Source organism: Manis javanica, chromosome 6, assembly GCF_040802235.1.
Source record: "Manis javanica isolate MJ-LG chromosome 6, MJ_LKY, whole genome shotgun sequence".
NCBI lineage: Eukaryota > Metazoa > Chordata > Mammalia > Pholidota > Manidae > Manis > Manis javanica.
The window spans coordinates 64,917,273-64,938,063 of NC_133161.1; the positions used below are offsets into that span (position 1 = coordinate 64,917,273).

At 37.8% G+C, this 20,791-nt stretch overlaps 1 protein-coding gene across 2 annotated transcripts in view; it reads right to left on the bottom strand.

Annotated features, from left to right (window-relative positions):
* Window positions 1–20,791, bottom strand: part of NXPH1 (neurexophilin 1) — a 283,763-nt gene that overhangs the window by 20,137 nt on the left and 242,835 nt on the right. The window contains exon 1 of one of the 2 annotated variants that reach the window (XM_073238777.1): window positions 4,974–5,106. The exons of the other annotated variant lie outside the window; for it this stretch is intronic. Coding sequence (XP_073094878.1) covers window positions 4,974–5,009 — 36 coding nt within the window. The 5' untranslated portion in view covers window positions 5,010–5,106. Of the gene's footprint in view, window positions 1–4,973; window positions 5,107–20,791 lie in introns of those variants that run through there. 2 annotated transcript variants of the gene reach the window in all.

Consider the following 20,791-nt stretch of genomic DNA (forward strand, 5'->3'; position numbering starts at 1 on the left):
CTTATTTGGAAAATAGTCTAGGACCTAGACTATACAAAGTGCATCATATTTCTTCATCTCCAACCTCATCTTAGCAACTTTTCCCTTTGGCCTTAGAATTCTTATCTTATCAGACTTTTTAATGCATGCTCTGGCCTTCGAACTTGAGGACCTCTGCACAGGCTGCCTCCCCATCCAGGAATCCTTTCTACCCATTCCCATTTGCCTAGCTAACTCCTACTCATTCCCTAGTCTAGATTAAATTTCACTTCCACAGAAATCATTGATCCTCTCAGAGCACCCTGTACTCTTCATTCATCAAAGTAATACTATTATCCCTGTCTGTCTATCCATCCATCCATATATATATATACTCATCTATCATCTTACTTCCCTGAATGGTCAGCTCCATGGGGGAGCCATTCAATGCCGAGGTCACTATTTTTCTACAACACTGCACAAAATGCCAGGTTCCAAATAGGTGTTCTACAAATGTTGGTTGAATTAATAAATGTATGTTTGCATGGAGTGCCTCCCTACACATCATGATGTCCCTTTGCCTATGGGCTTGACCCATAAGCAGACAAGCAGCTAATTTTTGGGCATGGAAAAATATATTTATATTGTAAGCCTTCATGTAGGTTTTGTGCAATTCTGTAAATATGTGAAATAATTTTTAAAGAGGTGCTATTTTTCTAGGAAAATACAAGTGAGTGGCTGCTACAGGCCATTACAACCAGTCAGGAATGTTACATCAAAATTCTCCGAATAAATGTATTTTCAATTAAGTAAAAGTGAAAAGTGAATAAAAGCAAAAATGCCTGGATGAATGTAACTGTATTTTGGAGGTTTGGCAAACATCAGAAACTCCTAAGGAAATAATGAGTGTGGTTTCTTGGATGGCGGAAAGTTAGTGCCGTCCTCTGGATTTCCTTTCTTGGATTTCCAGAAATCTGATCTTAAAGACCATAAGGAAAGAAAATGCTGATGAGATTCTAAAAGCAGAGGTTCTTTCAACAAGAGCCTGCCAACTTTCTGAGGGCATTCTCTTTGTACCATTCAAGTGGACATTTGTGTTGACATATAATAATTGCTTTGAAGCAGGCGGTTAGGCATGTATTAGGCTATTTCTTTGCATAAATGCCCACTTGCTTAGAAAATGCAGTGTTTTATAAATGTGAAGCAATAAAATCAGTTGTATGGATGTCTTTGTGAAAGCTCAAAACTGAGCTATAAAAGTGTCCATTAATAGTACAAATAAAATTTTTATTAAAAAATGCCAGTCTTACCTCCAATGAATTCTACACAATGATATAAAGGGCATATAAAAGTGTAGGCATAGGGTCTATTTGTGTTTATACAGAGGATCAAAGCCTAATTTGGCTACCCCGAAAATGAACTAAGATATGATATGAAAAAGAACTTCCAACATCAGCAGTCTCTGGAAGACTCATGCCAGAAGATGACCATCAAAAAACCCCAACAAAGATCCAGGCACTGCTACAGGTGTAGATGCACTCATCCCACCAGTTCCTGGACTTGCCATGGGAATGAAGAAGGAGATATCTAAGCTGGCCTGTGCATACAGCAAAACAACAAATTTGACTGGATCTAAACTGTTGGAACTCAACCAAGAATTAGGAGAAGTGCAAATTGTAGCGCTCCAAAATCTCACAACTATAGACTATTTACTGTTAAAAGAACATATGGGATGTGAATAGTCCCCAGGAATGGGTTGTTTTAATTTGTCTGATTTCTCTCAGACTGTTCAAGTTCAGTTGGACAATATTCACCATATTATAGTTAAGTTTTCACAAATGCCTAAGGTACCTAACTGGTTTTCTTGGTTTCACTGGAGATGGCTGGTAATTACAGGTATGCTTTGGTTACGTAACTGTACTCCTATTATGTTAATATGTGTGTGCAATTTAATTAGTAGTTTAAAACCTATACATGCTGAAGTTACTCTACAAGAAGGTATGTCAAAGAAATAATCAATCTTCCCAGGTTTTCTTCCACCTGCTACTTCTATAGCTTTTCTTCTTCCTTCCTAATTATAATCCTTAAGTAGAATTCGTGCCTCATATCGAATTTACCGAGCATCATAATTCTTCCAAGTGGTAAAGACACCTCAAGACAAATGCTGGGCATAGAAGCCACAGGGCATAAAATATGCAAAGAAGTAAAAAGCTAACCTTTTCAAACAATAAGGCTTCTCTCTCACTTACCAACTTAACATTTCCTTGTATGGCCCCGGAAGATGACTGGTTAGCCAGAGACGGGTAAGATTCCTCAAGGGAGGAACAACCTAAGACAGGCACAGTTGCAGGGGGGCCATCAGGTGAGAAAATGGGGATCAACAGAGGTGAGGCTTAGAACCTCCCCCCCATTCTGAGAGAAATCTTCTGCATACGTGGATGTTTTATTGCCCTTGTCTAGCTTGGATTAACACATAGTCTACAGGCACACACCTGATGATCTACATTTGCTCTCTTACAACACTAAACTATGTTTTCTACCTTTATCTTGTATCTACCTACCACTTAAGCATTTTATTTAAAATAATAATAATAATAGAGAAAGAAATGTGGTATCCACATATAAATCAAGTATAAAAATCAAACGAATATTCATATTTGACCTGATTGTTTATAGTTCATAATGCATGATCAAAACCAAAAGCCTCTGTGATGACTGCCCTTGTAAGGTTCACCATGTAACTTATTCACTATGTAAGAATTTGTTCTCCACGTAAGAAATTGTTCATTATGCTTCAGAAGATTAGAGACTGAAGAAAATTAGCCTTGGGGTGGATTAATGATTGTGCATTGAGCATTGACCCCCCTATACAGAATTTTATTGTGGTTAACAACCATTTGATCAATAAATATTAGAGATGCCCTCACAAAAAAAAAAAAAGTACACACTTCCAATTGTAAAATAAATAAGTAACCGGGATGTAATGTATAGCATAAGGAATATAGTCAAAATATTGTAACAACTTGGTATGGTGATAGCTGGTACCTAGAAATTTCATGTATATAAATGTTAAATCACTGTGTTGTACACCTGAAACTAATGTAATACTGTGTGTCAACTACCCTTCAATAAAAAAGAAAACCATTCCTATTAAGGAATGGGAAACCAGAAGGCAAAAAAAAAAAAAAATGCCAGTCTTAAAGGAGTTGATAGTGTAAATAAACACAATATGACTGTGACATTCTGCTCTGTGGCTATGTTGTAAAAATCCATGACTGTTGAGAGTTAGAATCACAAACCATCTGGAGTTGAAAGGTACCTTGAAAATTATTTTATAACTTAGGAGGATGAGTTCCATAGAGTTGAAGTAACTCGCTTAAAGTTCCCAAGATAGTTAGGGGCAGAGTTAAAACTTTACTGAAGGTCTCCTGGCATCCAGTCCACTCTTCTTGGGTTCCAAAGTTTCCTCTTATTGAGAGCTGATGCTTTATACCTCCTTCTGCTTTATCAAAGCTCTAGAAATCAGGGTGTTGACTTCAAAATAAGGATCTGGCCTATCTTTGCTAAATAGTCTCTTAATTTGGGAGGAGGAAGGGATCAACCCTAAAACAAAGAGGCACCACCCTCATGTTTCACAATTATAGCTTAGGTTTCCCTGGGTTGACTGTGTACACAAACCTATGCTCAGACCCTCCAAGCCTCAAATCCGAACAGTAATTGCTTTGAGAGAAGAGAGAAGCAAAATGAGGAAAACACTGTCATAGCTGTTTAGTTAGGCAGAGAGAATGATAACCCAGAGGGAATGATTTTTCCATCTCTAGAAGAAAAAGTGTTTTGTATTTGTTTCCAAAAATCTCGCCAGTTCCTATTTTCAAAAGACTTATTTTTTAAAAAAGCAAAGTTAAAGTGCAAGTTTGTCAGATTCCCTCTTTATAAATCCATCAGCAAACACTTGTTAAGGAACTTTTTTTTTTTTAATTTTCAAAAATTACATCAGGGAATTCATATTATTTCAAATCCATCTGCATGTCAAGAATGCATCTCATTCTTGATAACTACATCAGTATGTCTTGCTCTCATATTTTGAAGCCCAACCCCTACCCTTGCTATCTGCCTTAAGAGACAGTGATTCTCAACAGGGAGTGCTGAAGTAAAGCCACAATACCTGATGTTGTAACATGAGGATCCTGTTAGAATTGGAGGTTGTGGGGTGGGGAGTGTTGATCTGGACAGTGTTACATAGCATATTCCAAATGCACTCTTAATTTGCTTTTAGTCAAAACATTTATTTCATAATTTGACATAATGTTAAAGGCAAGTGTGAGATTGATGTGTTTTTCTGAAAGTGGAGGTTAGTTTTAAATAGTCAAAAGGCATCTATAAGTGAACTCTTCTGCTAAGCAAACTCAATAGACTGCGAGGATGATCCATCTTAATTTGAGTCTGCACAAAAACAGTTTTTTGTTTATATTTCTGTAATTTTAAATTTGTAATATAGTTTCCAACTCAGAGAACATTATAAGAAATTAACACATACTCGTTATCCAGATTCACCAATTAATTCCTTTTGTTCATGTTGCTTTATGATTCTCTCTCTTATTATGCATGTACATACACACACACACACACACAGTTTTTTTCTGAGCCATTTTCAGAGTAGGTTGGAGACATCATATCCATTTACCCTTTAGGAATTCTAATCACAAGAAAAATAAAATTTGTAACTATGCATGGTGATGGATGTTAACTAGACTTACTGTGGTGGTCTCTTCACAATAAATACAAATATTGAATCATTATTGTACAGCTAAAACAAGTATATTATTATATGTCAATTATATCTCAATTTTTAAAAAGGGGAGTCTGGAATAGCTCTTAAGAAAAATTACATCATCTTACAGAACCATAATATAGCTATCAAACTCAGGATATTTAACCTTGATACATTCTTATAATTTAATCTACTGTCAATATTAAATGCCATCTATTGTCTCAATAATATTCTTCATACTTACTAATTTTTTCTGGTCCAGGATCCCATCCACTGTCATGCATTTTACTTAGTTGTCATGACCCTTCAGCAGCTTTCTCTCTGTTTCTCACATTTTACATTTTTGTGAAACACAAAGATTATAGGTTAGTTGATTTGTAAAATGTCCCTCAATTTGGGTCATCTTGATGTGCACTGAATGTCATTTCATAATAAAGTTCTCCACCCTTTGATTGACAAAGATGAGAATGTGGAGAGTGTTCCTTGATGTGTGTGGGAAGCAATGCACTGAGCAGTTGCAGTGAGGGTAATATTATCATGCTATGCTAAATCATAAATGTGCAAGTCATTTCGACTATTTAATGTAATTTTACAGGTAATTAATTTGTATTATATATAATTGTTTTACTATTTTTGACAATAAACTCATTAGATTTTGCCATATTGTGGCCTCTTTCGTTTCACATTTGTTTAAATGAAGCTAATGTTTTTTAAAAATATCTATTTACTGGATTCACTAACCTTAAAAGTCTGAGAATGACATTCTTTGGTTTTAATCAGAAGATTTTAAAGTAATGTTTACGTAGTATTTATAATTTCCATCATATATTTACACGTCTATGAGTGAGTGACTTGATCGCCAACAACCTTCCTGAGATGTGGAGACCAGTAACCCAATGACACACTGGGGAAATGCAGGGCACACCAGCAGAGAGACGTCCTCTGCATCACACATCCAGGAAGCAACATTCAGGGTCTAACCCAAAACCCCACAGTTTTTCTGCTGTTACCAGAGAAAGGTGATTATATTCTCCAGCTATTTACCAAGAGAATGCGAGATAATTCAGTTCCTGGAGTGCACAGGAGCCAACCGAACTTGACCAAGCACAGACATCCTCAGCCTCAGCCGTGGATGAAGAACTTCAAATGCAAGTGTAGCCTGAATTATTGCCCCCCAAAAAGAGCCAGCTAACAGATCGCACTGGTAATTATATATCAGCTTCTCAGGTCCACGGACACTCAACTGTATATCCAGTAGGTGCTGCATGGCAAATGACAATTTCAAAGTCATAATCTCTTAAACCTCAATTTGCTCATTTAAGTTAGATATATTAATACCCCTGCACCAGCATTATTTTGAGAATTAGAAACAATGGACTGGAATGCTTCTTCCATGGTAGAAATTAATATACTTGCTTTACTTTGTTTTATTTTCACTCATTAAGATAGCTCTGTAGGGTTCATGTAGTTAACTTTGTATGGAAGAGTTTAATTTCTGGAATTTAAATTCATGTTGAAAAAATTCACATATTTTAGGTATCTTGGCATAGTGGTGAGAGCATGGACTCTGGAACCAGGCTGCAGGCTCATGCCCGCGCTCTTCTGGCAGATACCCTCGTCCATGGGAATTGCCTAAATGGTGACATTCCAAGTTATTTGGCAACCAAGAACTGCTATCTATTTGAAGTGGTAATACTCCAGATATAATATAGTTTTCACTCATAGTCCTAGTTTTAGAATATGAAATTACGACTTTCTAAAAAAACCTGATTCAAACCATAGATTTCTGTATTTGTTTTTCCTTCTTTCTTCTTTCTCACTTTCCTTTTTTTTCTTTTAAAAATGCAAGAGAAATACCATTCAATGACCCAATCAGAGTTGTACTATCTAAGCCATGACATTTTTGATCTATTCTTTACAGAACATCTCATTACAGTTCCAGAGAAACCCTTACTTTCTATTATGTCAATGACACCTTCGCTGGCCTGGAGCCATCATCAGCTTTCGGAGCACTGAACCATGAAGCAATATCTCTGTAACTGGGCCAAACAGGCCATGACCTGACAGGCTATAAAGCAGTCATCATCTCCTATTAAATCTGAAATCTGTGCTTTGCATATTTTAAAACAACTATCCAGTTGCGCTATAGAGGTATATCTGCCAAATGAGTAATTAGATTTTTAGGAGACTATAAAGAGGACCAAAATGCTTTCTTTTCTAGTGTGCCAAAAACAAAGTCAATTCAGATTTTATTTTCTCTCCTCCTCTATTTTCATCTTCACTCTCTGGAAGTCAGACCAAAAATATTTCAATAGCGGATAAATAGACTTCTGTTGCACAATTGACTGCATAAAACTAAGTCTGGGTTGATGTGAAGTGGTGCTAGAGCAATCAGCATTGTACGCTGTGGGCTTCTTTGTTGCACAGTTGGGCGGAACACCTGATGGTCAGCCCCTAAAATTTGCTTTGTTTGGTTGATGTGATTACAAATAGAGTTTTACACAAAGTAAAGTAACTGAATGAGCCACTTAAATGTCAAAGGTCAGAGGAGCTTTGCTTTTATGACTTAAACTTTAGGTGTTTTTCCTCCTACTCCCTGGAGATGTCTAAGTAAACTCATTTTGTACAGCTTTAATGGCAGAGATGCAAATGACTTAAAAAATTTGAAATAGGATTGAAATATAACTATATAAAATACCCTATTAACTCTTGCCCCCTGTTTTACATTTTGAAGAAGGTTTTTAACTAAACTCTTGATGCTCAGTACCTATGATGTCATTAAATATTTTTCACTTCAGTGGATTGTGACTGGAAAATTTGTAACTACTCTTTTCAGCAGGGGATTACACTTTCAGGGAATAAATTAAATTGGGTTAAAATGTCTAACAGAGTTTTCAGATGAATGCTTTATTCAAGTAGCACACAGACATGTTAACTTTGAAATGAAACTCAAGTTAGGTAAATAACTTTTGTCAAGAACCTATTGCTCAGGTGCTGCACTGCTCTAAGCCTCCTTTATTAATATTGGTTTGTGATCTTCAGTACAGGTGCAGAAAGGAATTTTAAATGCAATTAAAGCTGAGCTAGAAGGCCACACAACTACATTTTAATCAAAAGCTTGGTTCAAGCCTGCTTTACATATAATACGTGCAAAGAAATATTCCTTTTTCACATTAAGTATGACTGCATAAATTCTCTAGCTTGAGAGAAGGCAGATACATTTCAAGAACACTAAAAAAGAACAGTGCCACATCATAAGGAAGGATACAAGCACCTAAAAAAATACTGTGTCAGGAATACGTCAATGTATTATAAAGTATTAATAGTTATGACTTTTTAAAGTCTGAACCATCAAGCCAAGATGAATGTGTATAGATGTGTATGTGTATATTACATGCATGTATAAGCACATACACATATCAATATGGGTTTTTTTGTGTATACACACACATAAACATATGTATATATACATAATCCAGGTTTTAATTTTATGGTTTAGTATTTATTAGGAAATATAGAATCCATTACTCTCCAAGCCATTGAAAACTAGACATGAATGTTATAGAAAGCAAGATAATTTTCACTATTTGATCATATTCACAAGTGGTTGCATAAGATAGGGCAAGAAGGCAAGAATTCAGTCTACCTGGAGGCATCCTTGATTCAAGTGAAAGGATGTATCATCCCAAAGTCACGCTTTTATGGCCCTTAAGCAGCCAAGGAGGGAAGAAAAAGAGAGGCAGAAGATTTAGGAATAGGACAATTTGAGCAAGAGAAGAAATGGCTGCAATGCCAATCACTTTCATACTAAATGGTTTACAACTATCCATCATGAGAATAGGTGCAGGGGTCACGGGCAGTGTCCTGGAGCCTTCGCGTTGGGCAAGTCAACTCTTTAGATGCAGGGCCTTTGGGAGGTGAGGAAATTATCCTGGGGAAGGGACCAGGGGCCAGAGGCCAGAGTGGCCAGCGGCCAGCATAGCAGTGGGTGGCGGAGGCAGAGATACTCCAATGGCTCAGGACAGTGGCTCTTTACCAACTGCTAGATAAGTATTTAAATACTTAATACTGGTACATCCTAGCTGAATATCCACCCTGATTTTTTCACACGTTACCATTCACCAATCATCAGCCTAGAAACATAACTGTGTCTCAGTAATTCCCATTTGACTCCAAAAGCCAAAGAATTCAGAATGGCTAAAAAGCACAATGTGGAGAAAATGAAGGCTCCTCCTATGGGTAGGATTCTCACCTGGTCCTGGTCCCTGCTTGGCTAGCTCACTACACAGGTGTGGGCAATACGTTGTTGCTGACTCTATTAAAGAGCTCCCGCTGGTGCTCTGGGTCACACGGATGCAGGAGAGCAGAGGCTGGAGTGGGGGCAGAGCTGAAGACAGAGACTGAGATGGCTGGGGGGCGGAGAGGCCCGGAGGCAGAGATCCGCTTGCTGCATGCATACTTGCCCTGAAGCGGACCGGAGTCTTGTGCTTGACCTGCCACCATGGGAATAAAATTGGTATAACCTCTTTCACCCCAAGAACGTTCCATTGTCATTTTTTTTCAGTCTCATTGAATCCATAGTGAACTTGTCTGGGGCTGAAGCCCATTGGGAAGACATACAGAAATGTATTTTCCTTACTGTTTATCCTTTTGTACTGCATAGGTAGACTTCTTCCAAATTATTGCTAACTGATATAATAAAATGGATTAAAATCTATAATTATAAATTTAATTATAAATTTTCTTAGTAAACATTTTAGTTAAACTGACCTTTTCATGAGATTATAAAACAATGTTGATGCTTTTTTTCCTTTGATCCATTAATCCAATTCCAGAGTCCAGGGTTTAGAAAAATTATATTAGCTCAATTCCCTTCCCTAAAACTTTTCATACAAAGAACTGTAGATCATTGTACGTGCCCAGCACTAAATTTTCTAATCAGGATTTCAAATCCTAGTAATGCTCCTAATTTAGGGACACATTTCCCTTCATCATGTACTTCAATCGACTAGCACTGTTTATTGCCCCACACCGGTTGCCTATTATGTTCGATTGCAAGTCTGCCATTTTCCTGATCTAGATTGTTCTGAAGACCTTACTGTCTTTATCACAGCCCCAGTGGCTTTCAAACCATGACTTTATATACCTTCCCCAAATCACTTATATCAAATTAAAAAGCAATAACTGTGGCACTTGAGCATTTTCATAACTGATTATTGCAGCCTGCAAGGGGACCTGACTCAAAATTTAAAGAGCCACGAGTTCAAATCCTAGCTCTGCTCTGTATGATCGTGGGCAAGATGGCCAACCTCTCCGAGTTTCAGATTCCTCATCTGCAAAACCTGGAATACTAATCATATAATCCGTATGGCGGGCATGAAAAGTAAATGAGATAATGTTTGCAAAGTATCTGTTACAAAGTACTTATTCATTTCAGAGCTATTACTATTTTAGGGGTCTTTCAAGTTTTAGTTTAGTTTTTAATTTGTGCTTTCCCTCTTTCCCTCATTCTACTGCAGTCTTACCAAGGGCTGACTAGTAGTCTAATTCCTTATATCTTTCCAAGGCACAGAGAGAAGAATTCTTCATTCAGTGGGCACTCTACCAATATTGACTGACTTTTCAAAGGGGTCTGAGCATTTGTCAGAGCAGTTGATTTACTTTTCTATCTTAGCAAATTGTCATGAAAATGTAGCAATATAAAATCCGGTGAGATTAGGATGGATGCTGATGCAAAGATTTATTATCTAGATGAGATATTTAATGTATGCTTAATTCAGGAAAACAGCCTTGTAAAAATGTTGGATATTTTACTGAGAGAGAGAGAGAAAAAGAGAACTGATCCTGAAATGAAGCATACTGAATTCAGTTACAGATTTAGGAACATATACTTAAATGTGTTCACTGTCAGTCTAAACATAAAGATACTCAAATCCAGTACCTACCAGACATTACCAGTGCTGTGGCCACATTAGCACACATCAGTAAATCAAAGCTCACCTCTCTTTTCTCTTTTGGCAAACAACAACCCTGAGATTTCAGAAAAATGAACAAAACAAAACAAAGAACCAAAATGACCACATAGACTTTCTTGTAAAACCAGAAAGTGAATTTCAGATAAAATAAACATAATTGTCTCACAACTGGATGCCATTCAAACCAGTATCCCCAGTCACAGCACCTTCCTGCTTTAATCCACTTTCCATATTGTAACTGTATTAATCTTCCCAAAATATGCTGCCAACATGCCACTTGTCTGCTCAGCAAAGTCCGTGGTTTCCTAACCTCCAAAGGATATTACTTAGCCTGGCATTCAAGTTCCTTAAAGGATCAGGCTCCTCTCTACCTACCTAACCCTGTTCCTTATTATCATTAAAATATACCCTCAGTCCTTCCTTGTTCATTCTCAGCTCTTTCTTGCATTCAAATCTTTATTCATTTTGCAATAAGTCCCCCACCTTGTGCCTGCCCCCACACATACACACACACACACACACACACACACACACACACACACACATGTCGCTCTCACACCCATACACCTCTTTTCCTACACCCCTACAAAACATGCACACTACTCAGGCCCAATGGCAGTCTTGCTTCCTATCATGAATCATGCCAAATCATGCTGATATCCTTTCTGGTATGCATACACAGGCCTTATCGACACCAGTTACTCTTACACTTAACCTGACACTGCTTATAATGACAACTGTATTTGGTGGCTATGTCTATGCTCCCAACCAGATTATGAGATTCTAAAGGGAAAAGTTGCTGCCTTTCTTTTCAACTTCCATGCCTGCCTCAGTGCTAGACTCATAAGAAGGATACAGTAAATCGTCTGATGAAAAATCCCATTTTGCCCTGTAAGTAAACATATTTAACCCACTGTTGCACTAGCCACACAATAATATTTGACTCATTTCAAAGTGAAAACAGAAAAGGCAACAAAAACCAAAGGCAAAAACACCTGGAAGCCTACAGGCATCAATAAGTAGGTATGTCAGTGAAGTTTTTGCTTTCATCTCTAGGAGTACTGAGTATCTAGGTCACTCGTATACACTCATTATTTGGGAATGATTCATTCTTCAGTTTTCCTTTTACTAGAAGCACTCCTGGGATATGACTTGAAAGTTATTTTGCTTTCTCTAAATCTAAAACTGCTGCTGAATATGGACATGTAGCAGAAGGATACAGGAAGCAAAATTTATTTTCCATGGACTACAATATCCTTGTGTTATCAAAAAAGCATGTTTGACATGCTTCACTCAATAACCATGTAGGCAAACATGAACAGATTTATGTGTTTGGCAGTTGCTCACACTTGGCCTTCAATGCCATTTGATTAACAGGTTTTCCCTTGAGCCTGTTTTACTGAAAAAGAACTCAAGGTTTAATTCTTCAATCCTAGTGAAATGTGCCTTTTTTAAAATGTAAAATGTGAATTGTAGAAGAATAGGAGTAAACTTAACACATTAATAAACCACCCTCCTACCTTACAAGGAGACTTGATTAAAAGATGAAAATCCACCTCAAGATTCCCAGATAGGCAAGGAGGCCCATTTGCCCCAGCTGCCTAGAGACATTATAACAGCAGGTACTTTAGCTTTTAATGAAAATCAGGTTGAACAGTATGATATCAGGAAGCTGCCCAACCTGTCTGTCTGCCAGAATAAACTGCTCAACTTACAGTGCCCCTCCTCTTCTAATCAACAGCTATAACACCCCCACAAAGTCTCAGAATTGTTCTTAAAACCATTGCTGATCCTTAAGAAGAAGGCTTTAAAAATATCAATACAGCCTCTGCCTAATTATTCAATTCTGTTCATAGGGCAAAGGAGATTCTTTTCTGACCCCTGCAGTGATTAATTTATGCCCTGAAGCATAAGATTTGATGACCTCTCTCTTAGCATGTATTACGTGTGAGTCTTATCACTGGTCATAAAATTATTCAGCTGCTGTAGTTGGTTCAATGGCCTCCTGAGGCAGTAAGCTCAACTATTAGGCTGCACGCTGGTAAAGATATATACCCCGACGTTAGCTCAGAATTTACCTGCTATTTGTTTTATCAGTACATGTTTGAGGTAAATGATTTCTAAATTCTGGAATTATTGCACTGAGTAAATTTTTAAAAAGGAGTAATAAAATAATTTGTCTATAAAAGACTTATAGACTGATATTCAGTAGTATGCTCATGAAGTGGGATGTTTTCATTGATGTGAATGCTCTGTCTAGTCAGAAATCTGTTGAGTCTTCTGCTGTTGTTTAAAATCCTTATAAAACATATTAGTCCATGTTTCTGGCTCAGTAAGTACAGTATAGTGTGCTGAATATAATTAATATTCCTCTGATAACTGTAACCCCCAGAGTGCCTCAAGATCTTCATACTGAACATTAATTATGATGCACAGAAGGGTAGGTGGCGAAGAGGGGAGGGTCTAGGTTTCCAAAGTTCAAGTCATATAAAAGAATACTTAGACTGCTTATGCTGGTTTTATTTCTTTTTATTTCACCTCATTCCACAAAAGATTTGAGGCGTGTAATACACCACATAACAATTGTTTCAATTGAAACTATCATGGCAAAAGGAAATGTGGGTGACATGCAAATGCACAAGCAGAAAGGCTTGCCATGCAGTACTCAACAGATGCAACAGGCTATGAAGTGTGGCCAAGGCAGAGAGGAGAAGGGATCAACCACAAGATTCGTAGTGTTCAAAAGATTAAAAAACAACTATAACAAAAAACCCTCACTTTGCAGAATAATATAAAAATCATTTTATTATCGTTTTATGATAACTAAATTTTTGGATGAAGTAATTTTATGAGGGATCTGATAGAAAGGTACTAAGTGACATTGTCCAGTGCTTCTCACACTTGGCTATGCATGTGGATCACCTGGGGAATCTGATTTAAAGAGCAGATTCTGACTCAGTATGTGTACAGTTGGGGACTGTAATTCTGAATTTCTAATAAGCTCTTGGGTAATGCCAGTGCTGCTGAGTCATGGACAACATGTTGAGTAGCAGAATATAGAGAATATCAAGGATATTCTTGATAGCAATCCATCAGTAATGAACTTAATTTCCTATAGCATTCCTCGGTATGCTGAGGGCAACCTCTAAGTGCAGTTCTGTAAAAGTGACTTTACGAGGCAGAGTATAAAAACATGCATTCCAGGCATGCATATCTCTTAAGGTCTATCTCTTTGGCCCAAAGGTAAAATTTAAACCTAGATAAGCAAAGTGTGAACCCCGTATCTTCCTCCATGTCAGTTGAATAAGTGAACTAATAGGCAATAAGTTCCTCATAGCCATGGCCACTCTGTCCCTAATTTTTCTGATGAAGAAAAGAATTAACTCTTTATAGACTATGAGTTGGTTCTTTGTCCCTGTAGTGATTCAAAATGTGAGAGAATTCTTTGTAATAGCATGATATAAATATTTTCAGTTTCAAATTAATCCAATGTAAAATCTACATATATATACATGCATATTAAATTATATAAAGATTTATGTTTTCTATCCAAGCAAATTTTAAGCATTGATCATCTTAAAGAAAAAAAAGCTTTTATGTGTAATACATAAGCAATTATTCTAAACTATGTAAAAATAAAGAATAAGAAAGGAAAATGTTAAAAGTTAATTATTTCTATAATGTCATTTCTTTCCTTTATTAAGTGAATCATGAACTAGTAGAATTACAAAGTTAAAAGAAGCCTCCCTTTAAAAAAGAAGGAATTGAGACACAGACAGGTTGACTGACTCTTTCAAGGTCACACAGTAACAAATCTCAGTGTTAGGCCTTTGACTCTAAGACTAATGCTCCTCTCTCATATTTCACACTGCTTTACTATCCTATCATTCAAGTTGACCTACAGACCCGACCCCAACAGCACTGTGATTCAACACGGTGGTAAAAAAAGAAAAAAATGTAAAGGGGAGAGTATTCTATTCACTCACTGACTATGTATTGACAACCACTGATGTGATAGTCATTGACTTGGGGACAGAGGTGCAGATGTTATAATGGATAGCATCATCAGCTCCTCATGGGACACACAGTTTAGTAGTAGTAAATGTGCCCTTATAATACAGCCTGATGAGTATTGTGCTACAGATGCACAAAAAGTGTTGTCAGGAATTAAAGGATGTGATATTTGAGATGGGTTTTGAATTTGGATAATTTTTGGTAAGTGTAATAAAGGAGCCGGGTCTGTGACAAGAGTGTAGAAATCTTTATAAAACATATTAGTCCATGTTACTTAGCATTATGTGCTAAATAATGCTAAGTAAGTTCCTTTTAACTATAGGAAATATGGGATGGGAAGAAAGTGAAGAGCTTGAGAGACAGAGGCAGAAATAAAAAATATATACAGTGTTTAGCTTTAGTAGTAACAGTCAAGTTAAAGTGACTAGAGTGAACAAGTCATTAAAACATGTTAATACTACATTTTTAGATAATGAAAAGAGGTCTGTGTAATGTGATCAACCTGCCAAATGGATCTGGTGCCATGCTGAGGATACAGTGTTGGCCTCTGCCGTTTGTTCAGTCAGTCATTCAGGACTGGCAGGAATCAGACCGGTCTTGGTTAGGGGATGTCCATGTCATTAAGCTGCTTATTCCTGTGGCCACAGCTACTCTGTCTCTGGGCCCACTGAGCAAGAAGGAGAGTGCTGAGGGGATATGTAAACTGACAATAGAGCAGGGTCATCTTGTCCTTATGATTACCTGGTAGATGCCCTTTGCTGAGCATTCACATGGAACACAAGCGCCTTCATACTCTGACCACTCAAAGAAGATCATGAACTTACTTTAATTAAGTCACTCTCCAGCTGACAACTACTCCTAAGAATGCATTGAGGGAGAAGTAATACAGTAAGAGTATGTGTAGTAAACGTCTGAGACACCTGCTTATGCTTTAGGATCTGCTTAAGCTTGATCTCCGACATCTTTTTCCATTAATGATGAATCCCTGCTGCATATGCCTAGTTGAGTACTCAGTTCATAATGACAGTCGAATTTGCATGGTTACTTGATGGCCCAGGGTCAGGCATTTCGACTCTGCCAAGGCCTGATAGCCTTCCAAGAATAGTTTTTTCGAAAAGACATCTGCAAGCAGACATAGCTTTGTTCTAAAGCCCAGAGATTGTAACTGTAATTCTCCTATAGAGTTCTTTCAGAAGTTCCACAAGCATCTCTATTTTCAGACACATCACATACTATTGCATTGGATGGGTCATTAGGCTCAAGCAGAAGAGCGGTTTACTGTGCTGTGTTACTACCTGCAGAGCCTTTCCTTGCTATGCTTTGAGTTCCTTAATAAATGTGGTAAAGCATCACACTCAAATGTGGCATATGCTGCCTCCCAAGTCCAAATTAGCCAACCAAGCTTTGTGCCACTGTAGTGTTTGAGGACTAAGTTAAGACAGAGCTAAGGAGTGTTGACATGATGCCAAAGGCAAGACTGTCAAGATGCATTGTTGATCCTGTTAGGTAAAAGCACACTGATGCTGGTGGTCCTCCCAAACTGTTATAGAGACAAAACATTTTCTGATCAATATCTGTGCACTAAGTCGAAGGGGCTGTGTTGATTTGCTTCAGAAAAGAAACCACATCTGGAGTCACAGCTGCAACTGGAATCACTGCCTGATTACATTTAAGATGATCTGCAGCCATTCTCGATACACCCATCATCTTCTTCAAAGTCCAACCAAGTGAATTAAATGAGGACATAATGGAAATCACCACTGCTGCATATTTTAAGGTTTTGATAGTGGCACTAAGCTACAGTTTTCCTAGGGCTGCAGTACTACTTTAGGTTCACTATCCTAGAAGGATGGAAAATTCCATAAGCTTATACATGTCTTTCCTCCCAGAATAGCCCTCACTTTATGAGTCGGGGGCTGAGATGTGGAAAATACCAGGGTAATAATCACAGGGTGGCTCCTTGAACCCACACAGGAGGTACGCTTTGCCTAAAATTCCATTTGTTATTTCAGAACTGAGATGCCTCAGGCAGGTTGGCACTTGCATAAACCTGTGAGTACATCCTAAAATCTTGTGTTCTAAGTGACTCATTTGCTTCACCCTAGTCCCAGCCCTTTGACACCAGACCCCTACTTCCACTTCAATTAGTGCCCTGCAGTGTCATTTGGGGTCCCCATGAATTAACATAAATTTAGGGACAATGTTTAGTAACCCCTAATCTGGGTATTTCCCTCCCCCAAGTACATATTTTCCCTGGTTAGTGGTTGAAGGTCTTTGGGGGAAAGCTCGGAGGAAGATGAAGCATATACTTGTGGCACTGCTTGGGGGTTCATTTTTTGGAGGACTTGGCCTCCAAGTCTGTGAACTGACAGTCTGGTAACTTGCCAAGACTATCCATTGCAGTAACTCAAGTCAGGTTTCTGGCCACCAGATCTGAAGTTTTGTCTTCCTACAATTTAAATAATATTTTAGTAAGGTGCCCGTATCTTTTGTTTCTGTGAATATGGTGATTTATTATCTACAAACAAAAAAACTTATCCATGGAGGTAAAAGAATATTGGATACTAATTTGCCTCTGCTGCCTACTAAGTAAGGCTCTCCCCTTAATTCTATAGGCCATGCTAAAATGGACCTCGCCCCTGCAGAATTCCCATGTCCCCAGTGAATTCAGGGAGCTCATCTCAGTGTCAGCATCTCCCATGATTATCTCTCTCTGGCCTAAAGAAGACAGTATTCTTAGCAATGTTCTACTTATTAATACCTGTCTGATGCCTAAATTAACGAAATGGCATTTGGGCTTTCTTCTGGGAATACAGTTTGCACGTTTGGTGGTGGTGGTCATGTGGGAAAGAATGATTGTGAAAGTCTTAGAGGATAATCTGCTGCAAAGTATTTACTTCCATGTGCCTTTTGATTCCTTCCTCATTATTATGCCACAGTAGTTCTGCAATTTCAACCTCATTGAATGTAGGCAGCCATTAATTCAAAGTTTCAGTCAACTAACCAAGTAAATGTTTAAAACCACTTTCAGCTGCACAAACTAAAACACTAAGTCACAAATTTCTACCAAGTTGACTGTGTCTATAAGTTCAGCCTTTTATGTTTCCCATTTAGTCTAAAATTCTTAGGAACTATTCAGTATATAGTCTTGGTAATTATAATTATTCTGGAATATAAGTTTTTGTATCCTCGGTCAGATTTCATACTTGTTTCCCTGGAGTTTTCTGAGATCTGATTCTAGTTATGGGTCTAGAGGCAACAGGAGATGTTTCAGATGGAATGGACATCTTATGTGACATGGCTCAGGTTAACTGATCATAGGAACACTGAGCAAGGGAATCCTAGGGTAATTATGTCTGTTTTCAGTGAGGTTAAGTCTAAAAGAAAATGAAATAAGGGAATCTTTTAGGGCTGTATGAATGCTTTCTGGTTCTCTAATGATGATTGGTAACAAAGGTTTAAAATCATGAGTTGTGTTTTTCTTTTTTAAAGCTTCCCAGTGTAGTCATAAAAAAAAATCCCACCCCACAGTCTTTGTGGTCATTATAATTACCATACAAGTGAAGTTCAGCATCCATTTGATGCCCCCAATACTTTGCTTCAGTAGATACTTGATTTTGACCAACCACAGATAATTAATTAATTGTGAGCCACTGCATACCATAAACAAGGAGGTCTGCACTACTTTCCAGACAAATATATAACCATTTGTCAGAATATCATCTTTGAGAGTGTATTTTCTGGGACCACTCCTGATACTAAGTATCCTGTCATGCAGCATTTTGTCAAGAAAACCAAAACCAAATCAAGTATTTCAAGAGAGCAGATAGCATGGGGAATTAGTTTCACAGGTATTGAGGGACTTAAAAAGCACAAAGGGAACACTAAAGTAACATGGACATAATGATTAGAAAAAGCAGCTACAGCCTCTAAGGCTAGAGAAATAGAGGGGAGGGGTTGTGGTTATCGGAACCCAGAAGCTAATAGCAGGTGCTGGGACTTGGAGCTCTAAACAGAGACACTGCCCTGCTGGTACAGGTGATTTGGAGGAAGTATGATGGGTGGGCTGGCTCTGGGAAAGCCAAATGAAGCTTCTAATCAATTTTTAGTGCTAAGTATGTGCTCATAGGAACTACAAGCAGAATTTTACTCTCCTAAGAGCCCATCTCCCTCAGGTATCCCTATTGGCCGAACCTGACAGGAAGCCAACTGGCAAAGAACAGGACTCTGTGAAATCCTAGCCCCAGTACCACAAATCAAAGAATGGAAGGGTAGCTTTAGAGCCAAGAGTCAATAGCTTTATATCCAGTATGTTTTATCTAAGAAAACAAAATCTCAAAAAAAATAGGTCGGGAGCTAGGTTTTAGTCTCAACCACATCTAATGTGCTGTAACAATTTTAGCAGGTAATTTCACCTTTCTGAGTATCAGTTTCACTTGAAAAAATCTATTACAATACCACCCATGCTTTCCTCAGAAGAGGCATAATGTAGGTGAAGGCGCTTTGAATAAGTATGGAGTACTATATAATCATATGCTTGTCTCACTATTATTATCCATTCTAAATGGAGCCAAGAAAATAATAGATGGATGAAAGTCTTAGATGGTCTCAAAATCTTCTTTTAGATGGTTTTATATTCTTTCCCATCTAACCCAGTCTTTACAGGGCACCTGCCAAATAGCTCAGTAAGCCCCATGTCTAGCCTTCTATGGAGCTGATAATAGGCAGTAATGTGACTCCAAGGACAACACCAGAGGAGAATGATAGGCTAGCAGGAGCTTAGCTAATTCCCCAAATGAATGGCCAGTTTGAATAACTTACAGAAACACAAACTATTTATCCATAACCTGCTCCTCTTGAAAGCTGAATTTGAAAATTAAACTATTGCCTTCAGAAATGAAAAAACAAATAATAGGCCACATAAAACAAATAAAAAAATTCAGAATAGAAAGGTCTTTTTAAAAAGAATCTTGAGGTCATGAATAATTATTTGGAAAGGAAATTGTTAATAGATGAATTGCTGCATTTGGATGCAATCACTTTGCAAGTTAGAAAATGACAAAATTAAATAATGAAGACTATAGCACTCAGAGACACCTATCAGAGACTTTTGGAAAATCACTCAAAAAGATTGTTTCATTCCAGGCCAGATAGAATTAACACAACTTGATTGTTATTATTTTAGAATTTTAGCTCTGCTGAATTTAACTGAAGACTCTCTCTAAAAGTATACAAGCAATTAGTCAGCCACCACATATCTACTGCTTCGTGACACATGCTAGGCTCTGAGAATATAAAAATGAGGGAGAGCTCTGTTATCTGCACAGATGATTACAATACCAGCAAGTGCTGAGATACAGTGGGAGAGCAATTAACTTTACCTCAAGCTCTAGCAAAGAATTCTCAACGCGACATTTAAGCTGAATCTCAAAAACTTACAGCAACTTTGCTATTTAGAAAGGGCAGTAAAGAGGCAGCTGCATTGCAAAGGCAGAGTCAGGAAAGGCAGCAACATGTAAGGGGGACAATAAGAAGTACTGTGCTGGGAGACTTTGGATGCAAGGGTGGTGGACCAGGGGACAACCAGTCAACAGCGATGAAACTGGAGAAGTCAGGGCAAACAAATGAAAGGATTTGTTATAATGCTAAGGAGTTCGGACTTGATTCTGTAGGAAACAGGGTCCCTACAACATCTTTAAGAGTGAAATGAAATGATCTAACTTACTAATGTTCACATGATAGCTTCAATGCTAGTACAGGATTTGAATTTTCTGGAGAGAAACTGGGGTTAAGGAGAACAATTGCAGGTGGGAAACAGATGGTAAGGACCTATGTGCTAAAGTTTCAGAAGTGAGAAGACAGAAGAGGAGTTTGGTCTGGAGATATTCCTTATATACAGCAATTGAACATGCATAGGAATAAGAAGAAAGGTTGGAAGATAGCTCAGAGATTTTGATACCAGGAGATTAAGAGTTGAGAGAGTGGTAAAATCTTCCATGCAAGTAGAGTAGAAGTCAGCAACCTTTTACTATGAAGGGCCAAATAGCTTAGGCTATGTTTAGCCTTTGTGAGC